General features: G+C 45.2%; 1 protein-coding gene and 1 pseudogene across 3 annotated transcripts; one reads left to right on the forward strand and one right to left on the reverse strand.

Moving 5' to 3' along the window:
- Positions 1-996: 996 nt before the first annotated feature.
- Positions 997-7,029, forward strand: LOC136545375 (putative F-box protein At1g19160). Of its 3 annotated transcripts, XM_066537397.1 has the most exons (6): positions 997-2,229; positions 2,806-2,976; positions 3,414-3,533; positions 4,050-4,792; positions 5,085-5,429; positions 5,515-7,029. In XM_066537397.1, the coding sequence occupies exon 6, from the start codon at positions 5,536-5,538 to the stop codon at positions 6,793-6,795; it is 1,260 nt and encodes a 419-aa protein (XP_066393494.1). In that variant the 5' UTR covers positions 997-2,229; positions 2,806-2,976; positions 3,414-3,533; positions 4,050-4,792; positions 5,085-5,429; positions 5,515-5,535; the 3' UTR covers positions 6,796-7,029. The 3 variants fall into 3 exon arrangements, with proteins under 3 accessions (XP_066393494.1, XP_066393493.1, XP_066393492.1); XM_066537396.1 differs by having other exon boundaries at positions 3,414-4,792; XM_066537395.1 differs by lacking the exon at positions 3,414-3,533.
- A 2,761-nt stretch (positions 7,030-9,790) lies between these two features.
- Positions 9,791-11,828, reverse strand: LOC136543444 (uncharacterized; annotated as a pseudogene).
- Positions 11,829-12,408: the final 580 nt, after the last annotated feature.

Raw genomic sequence — 12,408 nt, forward strand, 5'->3', positions numbered from 1 at the left:
ATGTTCCAAGAAACACGAGATAACAAGCAATGTTTCATATGTTTCGATTCAATGTTTCAAGTGTAAATGCTTGTTTATGAATGCGTGATGATCATGCTCATGTTATGCAAGTCAAGTTATGCAAGGCTAACACCCGAGGTGTTACACTTACCTAAATTCGGCGGGCTTAAAAGGATTCCTAACGTAGAAGGCTGGCCCGACGGCGGTGGCGCGCTTGGGGGCGTCGTGGGGCAAGGTGGTGGTGGTGCCGTCGGCGGGGCACTGGGGGGAAGGCGGTTGGGCAGGACAAAGGCAGGGGTATGACGAAGATATCTTGACAACTTTCATCGGGTTAGTGTGGCGGTGCTTGTAGGCGACGGCGGGATGTCACCGGAGTTGGTAGGAGACGATGGTGACGAGGGAGTTCAACCGATAATAAAAAAAGATGACGGGAATGAAATACACTTTTGATGGATTTTTGGACAAGGATGAGGAAAAAAACGAAAGAAGATAGAGTGGAGAGATGATTTGATCTAGATCCTCTATTTTAGTGCTAAAAAAATTAAGTGGTGACTGCTCTTAAATCACTTACTACCCCCGTCCACAAAAGAATGCAATTCTCGGATTTCGATGAGTCAAACATTCTGAACTATGACTAAATTTTATAAAAAAGATACAAACATTTTTGATACAAACACAAGTACCATTAGATGAGTTATAGAATATATTTTTATAGTAAATTTATTTAGAGACATAAATGCTAGTACTATTTACTATAAACGTAGTTAAACTTGAATTTAGTTTATCAGCACGAATACTATAATTGCATTCTTTTATGGATAAAGAGAGTAGTTATTATTACCATGTTATCTAATCTAGATAGATTTTATCTTTTTATATTAATTTAGTTAAATTTAAAACCAGTTGACTTCTCGTTTTTTTTTACTCACTCTGTCTCTGTGAGCTCTTTTGCCTGCAGGTCTGTCAGAGTATGTGTCGAGTGGCGACATTGCTGGCTTGCCTATCCACCTCCGTCCAAAACCCCCCAAGTCTCCGTGGTCGGCAGCGCCACGGCAGATCTCGTCGGCGACGAGAGAGAGATCCAACACAACTGAGGTGGAGGTGATCTTGGGGCGGCGGCGTTGAATTGCCGATGTGTGACATTTGGGAGGAATTTCGGGCGGCGCTCTACATATCCGGGGGAAACCGCCGCCCTACCCCAACCCTCCCTCCCCCAGATCTCGCCGACGGCGGTAACGAAGGTGGTGGCCGCGGCGAGGGGGAGGACCGCCTCAGCACGCTACCCGACGACGTCCTCCTCTTCATCCTCAGCCGCCTCCCAGTGCTGTTTTTCCCGCCGCCTGCCGAACCGGCCCTCGCGCTGCCCTCGCCCGCTACCGCCGCGCGGACCAGGGTCCGCTCCCACCGCTGGCGCCGCCTCTTGGCGCATCTCCCAGCGCTGCGTTCCCCGCTCCCCGCCCAACCAGCCCGCGCGGCGCTCGCCCAACACTCGGGCCCCGCGCTCCTGATGCTGGGCATTGTCGCCAAAGATGCCGATCCGGGGGACATGACCGCGGTACACCGTCTCGCCGCGCCCCGCCTCACCAGCATGCTCTTTTTCGGCAATGTGGTACCTGAGGATCGGAGGAATCAGGAGATGGCCGAGGCCGTGATAAGTGACGCCATTGAGCTGCCCTGCTTCGACAGGGCCCAACGGCTTCTCCTCAACTTAGGTTACCTTTGCCTCGCGCTTCCACCGTCGGGCGTGTTCACGAAGCTCACTGTGATGGTTCTGAGCCACGTCCGCTTCCAAGGCGCCTCTGACATTGGCGACACCTTCCCGTCGGCCCGCTGCCATTCTCTGCGGCTACTCTCTCTCGAATATGCTCAAGGGGTGTCCCATCTTTCAATCTGTTCAGAGTCTCTCCTCAGTATATATTTGCATATTTCTGGATGGGTTGCAGCAGCTCACCATTGTGTCACCAATGCTAAGAGAACTGCGTATCTGGTGCTTCAAGAGTCAACCCTGACATCACCGCTCCGGTTCTGGAAAAGCTTTGGTGGGTTGCTGCATATGATCCAAGGTCGGTCCAGCTAGGCAAACTGGCACAGCTACGTGAATTGGCGACATCCTTCTTTGCATATACATCGTATGGATTGCCTGAGCATCAGTACAATTTGGGCAATGCAATGTTATTGCAGCGCTATAGGAATATCGCTGATCTTCGAATTACGATCGACTATCCAACTGTGAGTATATGTCTTCAAACTTTTCTTTTATTTGAATAGTGCCAAGTATACAACCAGTCAGTAAGTGTATGTTTTTGTAACAAAAACTACTTCAAAGATATTAATGTAGCCAATTAACTGACTGATCAATAAAATGACTGGTACAGTGACCTTCAGCTGTAGGTACGGTTGTACAAACATAATGTGTGTGGTCATGCCAACTATTATAACACTTGACCTTACATGGGCATGAATGCAAACATCAGATTTAGATATGGCTGTTCACGTTAATGCACTGGTATAGTTGTAATATTTGGTCAAGGACATGAATTCAAGAGTGTAGAGGTAGTGTGTTCGATGGGGCACCTTCAACTCGGAGTTAGGCCCAATTGCCCAAATAGGGTGACTGTGTAGTTCTCAAGTAATTGTGATTCTTTACCAGAGAGATCTTCTGTGTCATTACTCTGCAGAACAAGTCTAAAATAGTTTTGCTGCATTTGTAAAAGTCATTCCTTGTGAGAAAATCAGTTATTCTATAAAGTTGTTTTCTGTATTGTTGCATATGAAATTTTCTTGTGGCCTTTTATGAATTTGCAGAGCATGGTTCACATAGAGTACTTGATGGAAGCTCTGACTTTGCCCCCGGTTAAGAACTTACACCTGTTCTTAGTAACATATGGACATCATATTGGCTCTTGCGTATTCTATTTCCTTAAGATTTCTACCAATATAAGAAGGCTGTTTCTGAATATCCAGGAAGTCATTAAGGTATTCTTACTATATCAGCTATCGAATACTTTGATTTCTTGGAAAGTGGTGGAATATTTTTGTTTAGTACACTAATGCTTCACCAATTGTGACCTTCAGGAGTTAGTTTGTTATTACATGTAGTTTTCTAATTTTCTTCATGGTTTGTTTCTAGAAGATATATATTGTATGAACATATTCTAGCAGCTGCATGTTACTCCAAAAAGACCAATGAAAAGCTGCAGCTCTACTTTGGGTCCTAAATTACTACCTTCGTCCTTGAAAGAATGCAATTCTAGTTTTCTCCTTAGTCAAACTATATAAAGTTTAACTAAATGTATAGAAAAAAAGTTATCAATACTTATGACACCAAATAGCTATAATATGAAAATATATTCCATAATGAATCTAGTGATACTTATTTGATATCATAAATAATTGTTTCTTTTTTTGTATAGTCTTGGTCAAACACATGATGGTTTGACTCAGTACTATGCTAGAATTCCATTCTTTTTAGGAACGGAGGGGCAAGTGCCAGTGCAGATGTTGCTCGCTGGCATCCGGTGTACAAACTGACGGTATATTTTACACGAAGTGTCTAGTATTTAAGCTGATGGTACTTCTCATGGAGCCATGCTAAAGGCTCTGTTAAAACCCTAAAAAGAGAAATCTATCAATTGCATGTTATTTGTGATTGGCATATTTCTATGTAATTTTGTGGAAATTTTGAAAGGCGGGCCTGGTGCAAGCGGTAGAGTCTTACCGCCTGTGACCGGAAGGTCCCGGGTTCGAGTCGCGGTCTCCTCGCATTGCACAGGCGAGGGTAAGACTTGCCACTAACACCCTTCCCCAGACCCCGCACAGAGCGGGAGCTCTCTGCACTGGGTACGCCCTAATTTTGTGGAAATTTTGTTTTCTGCAATTCTCTCGCAGCTCGAACTCATTGCTGCAATTGGCTAACACCAATGGATATCATGTTAATATGCAGATTTGCCATATGTTGTTCAGATGCCTTGCGTATCTAAATGATTCCCACTTTCTTATACTTTTCGCCGAGAAGTTCACCATTCTTATGTTCATGCTCCTCATCGCAGGAAAAAACTTCTTGTTTGCCGGGTTGTTTCTGTCATGGGGAGGAAGTCTGGGAAACTGAGTAGCTTTTCCTGAATTCTCTCCAGGAATTGTACATTTGTGGATTTAACGGATCAGATTATGATTTTGCATTTGTGAAACGTCTACTGGGATGGGCAAGAATGCTCAAATCAGTTCATATAAAATTTGTTCCTCAAGAAACTGTCGATGAGGAGCTTTGTAAGGAGCTACTGGGCCTCTCTGGACCAAAGACTTGCATGAAGATTTACTTATATCGCCATGGGGCAAAGGTGATGTATACACCGGTAGGCTAGGGCAGCTTTAAGGGCCGTCTCTTGCTGTGTAGTAGTACTAGTCATATGGCTGTAGCATAGTGTGTAACTGTGTATCCAACTGCTTGCTTCCATTCTCAATTGTGGTTCGAGACCACACTACTGCCCAATCTTATGCATGTATGTTTAAACAAAACTTCCATATGACATGCATTTTGTTTGTTACTAGAATAAGCTGATTCAACTGCTGCATTCACAAATTGCTACTTCCCTGGTGTGCCTTGCGTAGGCTGTGATTGCATTTGCTAATTTAGCCTCGATCTTTAATGTAATCAGGGATTAGATTCTGTTTGAGAGCTAGCTAGACGGGCTTGGATGTTTGTGTGGTGTGGATACTGAGTTGCACTGAAGAGTTGTGCTATTTGTATTGAGTTGTCAGACATTCGTCAGAAGATGATTCCAGCTCCTCCACGGTACTGAGCCTGTACTATGTTCACGTTGCGCATTTTTATCTTTTTTTGGATACAGTACTAGTAGTGTGAAGTAGAAGATAAATTAATGTCACATGGCAGTATGTTATCACATTGCCTATGTTTTTCTCTCAATTTCTCGTGGTACTCCTTTGCACACCATTTTGCGTCCAACGGTACGACGATAAAATTGCATTTTTTTAAAAAAATTATAGGAATTCTGAGATGGTGTCAATTTAGCAATCACTCAATATAAGTTGGTCTAATATAAGCTTTTTTTTTTTTCAAATTATAGGAATTTCTCTCAATTTCTCGTGGTACTCAATGACAGGCTCTACAGCTAGTTAGCTAGTACACAAATGAACAGAGACGAGACAGCCCACTTTGCGGCCCATCACTCAGGCTTCAGGCCCAGTCCAAAATCTAAATTTACATGAAGCCCAAACTCCTCTAGACACGACATTGTCCGCACTCCGCCGAGTGCTCATTAGCTCTAGCTCCGGCCGCAGCCACGGACACCGACCTGACGAGCGGGCGGCTCTAGGGTTTAGAATCCCCCGAATCTCGAATCGAATTCGAATCTTCAGCCTCGGCACCGCCCTGCGCCGGCGCCGTCGATCACGACCATCTCCAGTGTCCGGTAAGGCCCCTTTGCCTCCCCATTGCTGCATTTTTTCCCTCGCATCGCATCCCCTCACCTCCATCCCGGTCCCCACTTTTCACAGAGACTGCTCTCGAAGGGAGGCATGGAGGGCTGCTCCAAGACGAGCGCCGGCGCGGCGTCCGGCCTCCCTGACGACCCCCTGGTGGAGATCCTCTCCCGCGTCCCTGTCAAGTCCGTCTGCCGCTTCAAGTGGGTGTCCAAAGCCTGGTGCGACCTCATTGCCGACCCCGATCACCGGAAGAAGCTGCCCCAAGCCATGCAAGGACTGTTCGTCGAGACGGGCGAGGTCTCCGAGGTTGACGACACTAAGTTGGCCCGTATCATTTTCAGTTTCATCGACCTGACAGTGAGGTCCGTGCCTCTGGACATCGACCCTTCCTTCTCCTTCCTGACGGAACCGACTGGGATCGAGACCTTCGTCTTCTTGGATTCCTGCAACGGGCTTATCCTTTTGGGGAACCGTCAGGAGCCGTCTGACCTATCAGTGGGTACATATATGGTGTGCAACCCGACCACAAAGCAATGGTCAGCCATGCCCGCTTGCGGCTCTTGTGATACGCTAAGTCACACCTATTTGGCTTTTGATCCGGCGGTATCCTCTCACTTTCACTTAAGTCACACCTATTTGGCTTTTGATCCGGCGGTATCCTCTCACTTTCACTTGGTCCAGTTCCAGATGCCCGATGTGGACATGGAGATAGTGTTGTTGCATGTTTACTCGTCTGAAACTGGGACCTGGAGTCAAAACCAAATTGATGAACAAGAAGAGCAAGGACAGTTGGAAGGCTGGCATCATCAGTTTACACTAGAGGTTCTCGACTATCATTGTGCCTTTGTTAATGGCTTCCTGCATTTGATAGTTTGGGGCCCAGATAGACAGCACATACTTGTTGTAGATATTCAAGGGAAGGCAAGAAGGATGATCACTGTGCCAGGTATGGCTGATGGAAGCCAAAGGCACAGCATTACATGTTATTTAGGGCAATACCAAGGGCACCTACATTGTGTGACTATAGATTCTACTGATCAAAATAACGACAAACTATCCACATGGGTTCTTCAGGATTATGATACACAGGAATGGGTGTTGAAGAGCACTGTGAACTCTTTGGATATCTTTGGAGAAACAGGAGTCACGCCAGAGTATCAAGTGGTTGACATTCATCAAGTTTGTAATGTGCTTTTCTTTTTTCAGCAGTTGACCAGTGAGCTGATAGCATACAACATGGACCGTAAGGAAGTGAGTGTTATTGTGACTTTCAAAGATTACAAATGCCGGAGCGATTTTGCTCGTTATGTTCCCTATTTCTCAGAATCACCGGCTCTCACAAATAAGCACTGAAAGTGTGTGCTCTATGGACGATGGTTCAGTTTTTGCATAGTTCTGGAATCATCCATAAGAGCCATGCAGAGAGCATAACATCCTTGGTGGAAGACAGTGTTGTTGGGGAACTGAAAGAGAAGAGTGAGGCACCTGTCATTTTCATATAGTAAATGCAATGCCTTATCTATGGAAAGACAGTGTAGTTTCATTTTATCCTTAACTATGGAAACATATAGTAAATGCAATGCCTTGTTTTTATCTCTCGGTTCATGTCAAGTGATTTTAAAGCTTATTTTTCCTAACATTCTCTTACCAGTTTATGCAATGCATTGTCGTATTAGCAAAACATTGAGAACTTTCAGTGCTTAGTTCAGTGCTATGGAAGCAGCTTTGACAAAGCACAATTAGCTTAGTACTTCAAATTTGATAGAACTGACTTTGGACTTAATGTGACCCATAGCATTAGCATGGGCAAATATGCTACTGACCCACATCATACACGACGTTGTCCGCACTCCACCGAGATTTGCTCTGGCTCCCACCGCGGCCAGCCTCTGGGCTCCACGGACACTAGGATATTTAACTTATTTGCCCCTCTTATGGTGGGCATGAGCTCAATTCCAGCTTTCTATGCGGTTCTAATATTTTTTTGCCCTCAAACTGACCAAAACTTTCAGTTTGTAGACATTTTGGCTACGTGGCACGCCCAGTCAGCTTGCCAGCATGGCAGGTGCACGCAAAAAGACCTCGCTGCCCCTTGCCTTATCCCTTAACCGTGTGGGCTCGCTCTCCGTATCCCCAGCCGCCCCCATTCTTCTTCTCCAACGACTCCTTTCTCTTCTTCTCCACCAGCGGATCTGAACGCCACACTCTTCAGTGCACTCTCACTCCTTGCTGACCTCGCCATCCGCTGCGCCATGTCTTCCCCTCGCTGGCGGGGAGAGTCGTCGAGGCAAGGGAGCAGGGCTTCTCGGCCGACGGCTAGATCGGTCGTTTGCCCTAGGCGCCGCATCTTGGTTGGAGATGAGATCGGGCTCCCGCTGATCCAGTGCCATGAGTGTGGCCAGGCTCGGGTCATCGAACTACGAGCATGGACAGAGGAGAACTATGGTAGGGTTTTCTTCAAGTGCCCGATAAGGGGTGAGATCTGTTTGCGCCTGATCTCGTTTCTTATCTATTTTTCCCTTTTTTTGCTGATTGGGATCTGCATTGGTGAATTTGAAGGTCATTTTCATTGATATGTTTTTAGATCCAACTACCTATCCCTTTTTCGAATGGCAAAAGAAATACCTGAAGAAGCTGGTTGAGCTAGGCAAGCTGATACTGCACGATGTGGCTACTGATGATGAAGGAGAATGAGAGGTTGAAGCAGAGTCTATTCCATCCAGTGCTAGGCAAATGCAATCACAAATGGAGAACTTGATCTCAATTGTGAAGCCGTTGGTGTTGGTTCTTGGTGGGGATTATGTACCTTATCAAGTAGTGTTTAGGTGATATGTAATTTGGCAAATGCCTATGAACCTAATGTACCTATGAACCTCATCCTCATGTATGGATCATGTTATGTCTAATGCATTTGATTCAGCTGCATGTTGTGGTTTACAAACTGAACATGACAGTGCTTGAAAAATTGTCCACAAACATGCAGTTTGCAATAAAAGGAGTAAGGCAACACATCCATTACATGTTCCAGCAACATAGGCACTAAAGTTTGCAGTCTTCTAGCTAACAAACTTCAGCAATTGCTAATGAGAGCAGCAGGGCAACAGAGCCATTATCCCCAGCCATTACATGTTTTTTGCCAGTACTGGCAGCACAAAATAGATTACGCAGCCATTGTTTGCAGGTTTTCAAGGCTACATAGCCATTACAAAATAGCCCAAATTCAGACTTCTTGCTTATCAAACAGATTAGGTCTTGGTTGGACTGGCCTTCTTCACCTTCGAAGCCAACTGTTTCTTCCTGGGTGTCATCTTCTTAGCAGGTGCAGGGTGATCTTCACATGCAACCATCTCTAGTGGTACAGGCTCATCTAAGGGTGACCTCCTGGATCGTGGGATGCATTGTTAGGTAATTGAACCTATAATATGGACCAGAAACATGGAAACTGGATGAAACATATCTCTTAGCAGGTGGAATTGGAGTTGGTTGTGCTTGAGATTCAGCTTTAGCTGCCGCTGCCATAGCTGCCTGGGCAGCCACGGCTGTTGCTTCCCTAGCAGCTGCTGCCCTTGTTCTTGGAGTATTTAGAGCTGGCTTGGAGGGAGAAGGTTGCTTGGATGAAGAACCTTCCTTGGGTGCATCAGTCTTCGCCTTCTTCCCCCCACTATTGATTTAGTCTTTTTAGTCATTTTCCTACATTTTCAATTAGTTAATATAGATTATTAGTACAACAATAATGTAAATTTGGTTAGAGTGATACCTTTTCTTAGTGCCAGTTAGGGGACAGTTGGAGCTTCCTTTCCTGTGCCCAAGTTCACCATAGCAAGATAAAATCCTTTTCTTTCTCAGCCTTCTAGCAGTTTTCTTTTTCGGCTTGGCAACTGGTGGCTGCAACTTGAAACCTTTGTCCACTTGAGGCCACTGATTCCTGTCAGTGATGTTTGGTATTACTCCTGCATATGCAGCTTTAAATTTCTCAACCGAGAAGGCCATGTCTATGTATTGTTCCATGTTTGGGTTCCTCTCTGTGGTGATGACTACCAATGCATGATGGCAGGGCTTCCCATTGACCTCCCATTCTCTATAAGTGCATATTTTCTGATATAGGTACACAACATGTCTTCTCACTTCTTCATCTTTGTACACTACTGACACCTCTGCTTGGTTTCTATCCCCTTTTGTGCCCCAATCCTTTTGATGTAGCATTCATCTGATGAACCATAGCAGACAGTATAGTTCCCTTCAGAGCTCTAGATATAGTCCACTTTGCAAATAACTTCAATGTTTGCTCCGTAATAGCATTAGCTAAGGCATATACAGGAAGATCTTTGCGCTCCTTGATCCATGAATTCTAGGATTCAGCCAAGTTGTTGTTGATGTAGTCACATTTGATGTCAGGTAAGAACTTGGATCTGGCCCACAGCAAGTTGTGATGCTCATTTAGCCATGGCAACACTGCAGCAGAAGCAGCGATGACCTTGCTCATGAAATACTCATGTTTGTCAAGGAGATAGGCCCTGGCAGCAGGCCACATGTACTTGGAATAAATTGCACCTCTAAATTTCTTCTTCATGTTGTCCATTAGATGCTTGAAGCACTCCCTATGTTCAGCTTGAGGGAAAACAGTCTTCACAGCAGCCTCTAATCCTTTACAAGCATATGTACAGGCTGCTAATTTGTCCATTGGGTCTAATGCATCTCTCAATTTTTCCATGAACCATGTCTAATTTTCCTTGGTTTCTCCATCAAACAAACCAAATGCTATATGGAACATCCAATTATGTCCATCAATAGCATTGGCAGCAGGCATGTGCCCATTCCACTGCCCATTGAGGGCAGTGGAGTCTATGCTAATGTAAGGCCTACAACCTTGTAAAAACCCATCAATGCTAGCCTTGAATGCATAGAAAAATTTGCTAAAATGAATTTGCACATTTACTTCCACTGTACCTATCTCAACAACACTTCCAGGGGATCTAAGCTCTACCTCAGCTTTGAACCTATATAACCAATCATAAGAATCATCCCACTTACCAAATAAAATGTCAGAAACTCTTTGCCTTCCATACCACACAGTCTGGTAGGGTATCTGGATTTTGTATTTCTCTTCTAGCTCAGCTTTCACTTCCTTTGCACCCAACCCTAGTTTCCTCTTCAAGAGTGGAATAACCCTTTCTGCAACCCATGCTTGAGATGCCATCCTACCTTCAACTCTACTTATTGATGGACAATTATGCTCCCTGTCATTTATCTGTACCTGCACATGCAAACATATTGACTATAAGTCCACCAATATTAGTAAAGGGATGGTGATGCTCAAGTGTAAGTAACAAATTACAAGATACAAACAAAAAAATATGTACCCTGACACTGCCATCAAACTGTGTTTTAGCTCTAATCCTCCAAGGACATCCTTTGGCATTACAGCAACCCCTGAACCTTTTCTTGTCTGATTTCTCGGTGTGCAACTCAAACTCCTCAATAATTGCATGCTGCCTAACTGCAAGTCTGAACTCAGGCATTGAGGGATAAATGGCTCCAACATCCATATCTGGATTGTCCCTATCCTAGTCAATAAGTGGCTCTGAACTAGCTTTGTCATCAATAGGGATAGCTGTTTCCTCCATTTCTTGCTAGATCTCTGGTGGGATAGATGGGATAGAAACTTCTTTAGCTACAGTAGCTGCTGCTTCCTCTTTTGCAGCTTTGAACCCATATGCCTCAAATACTGCATCTTCATCAGCCAACATAGTAGCCTCACCATCTTGATCATCACTGGGTATTATGGTTAGAGTGCTCCAATCAATAGCAGGTTCTGGTGCACTGAAAGTTTTAGCTTTTGGAGACATAGCTGTATCATCAGCTGCTTCTGACTGTGCTATAGATTGGGCAGTAACCCTAGATGTTGCATGGCCACTAGCATTATGCCTAGCTGGTGCCGATTGACCCTTTTCCCTGACCTCATAGGCAAGATACAACAGCTTAACATCTATCCTAGCCCCCCACCATCTCAACAAACTGCTTGTCAGTTGTTATCTTCCACTCAGTCCCACTTTCTATATCAACTCCCCACACAATCAGCTACTGACTAGGCCCCTAGATAATATTGCTAGCCATTTCCTCGACAAAGTTACTTAGATTGAACACAGACCTATTGTCAAACCAGACATCATGCCTTGAATCTTCCATTTCTAGTGGCCCATACTCCAGATTGGTAGTGAACTTAGCACATTCAACAACAATTCTAAACGCATTGCTAGGATCAATCCTGGCACATGTCGACAATGAAAACAGTTTGGAATTAGAATTGATCCAACTCCACAGCCATCACAGCGAATACAATCCATACAATATCCTACTTACCAAGGAGGGCAATCTAACGACTTCATTCTGCAAGACGAACAAATCCACTACCTACGAAGCGCAGTAACGCACAAACCATGAACTTTAATGACCGCAAACAAAATAAAAACCCTAACCACATCGAACCCTAGGTGGCAACTAGAACCACAGAGGAGACAAGAGGGGGAAGAGAGGAGAGGAAGGTACACCTACATCCACGAGCACCGTCGGCCTTGCTTTTGCCGAACGCTACAGATCCTCGTGCCGCGCCGTCGGATCTCCTCGCGCCGCTCCTCAGCGCGAGGGAGAAGAAGAAGAATGGGGGTGGCTGGGGATACGGGGAGCGAGCCCACATGGTTAAGGGATAAGGCAAGGGGCAGCGAGGTCTTTTTGCATGCACCTGCCATGTTGGCAAGCTGACTGGGCGTGCCACGCAGCCAAAATGTCTACAAACTAAAAGTTTTGGTCAGTTTGGGGGCAAAAAATTAGGACCACGTAGAAAGCTGGCAATTAAGCTCGTGCCAATCATAAGAGTGGAAAAAAGTGAAATATCCCGACACCGAGCTGACGAGCTCAAGTGCGGACAGCTCCTAGGATTCAGAAATCCCCCCCTAAATCCCCCCGTTC

Source organism: Miscanthus floridulus, chromosome 3, assembly GCF_019320115.1.
Source record: "Miscanthus floridulus cultivar M001 chromosome 3, ASM1932011v1, whole genome shotgun sequence".
Taxonomy (NCBI): domain Eukaryota; kingdom Viridiplantae; phylum Streptophyta; class Magnoliopsida; order Poales; family Poaceae; genus Miscanthus; species Miscanthus floridulus.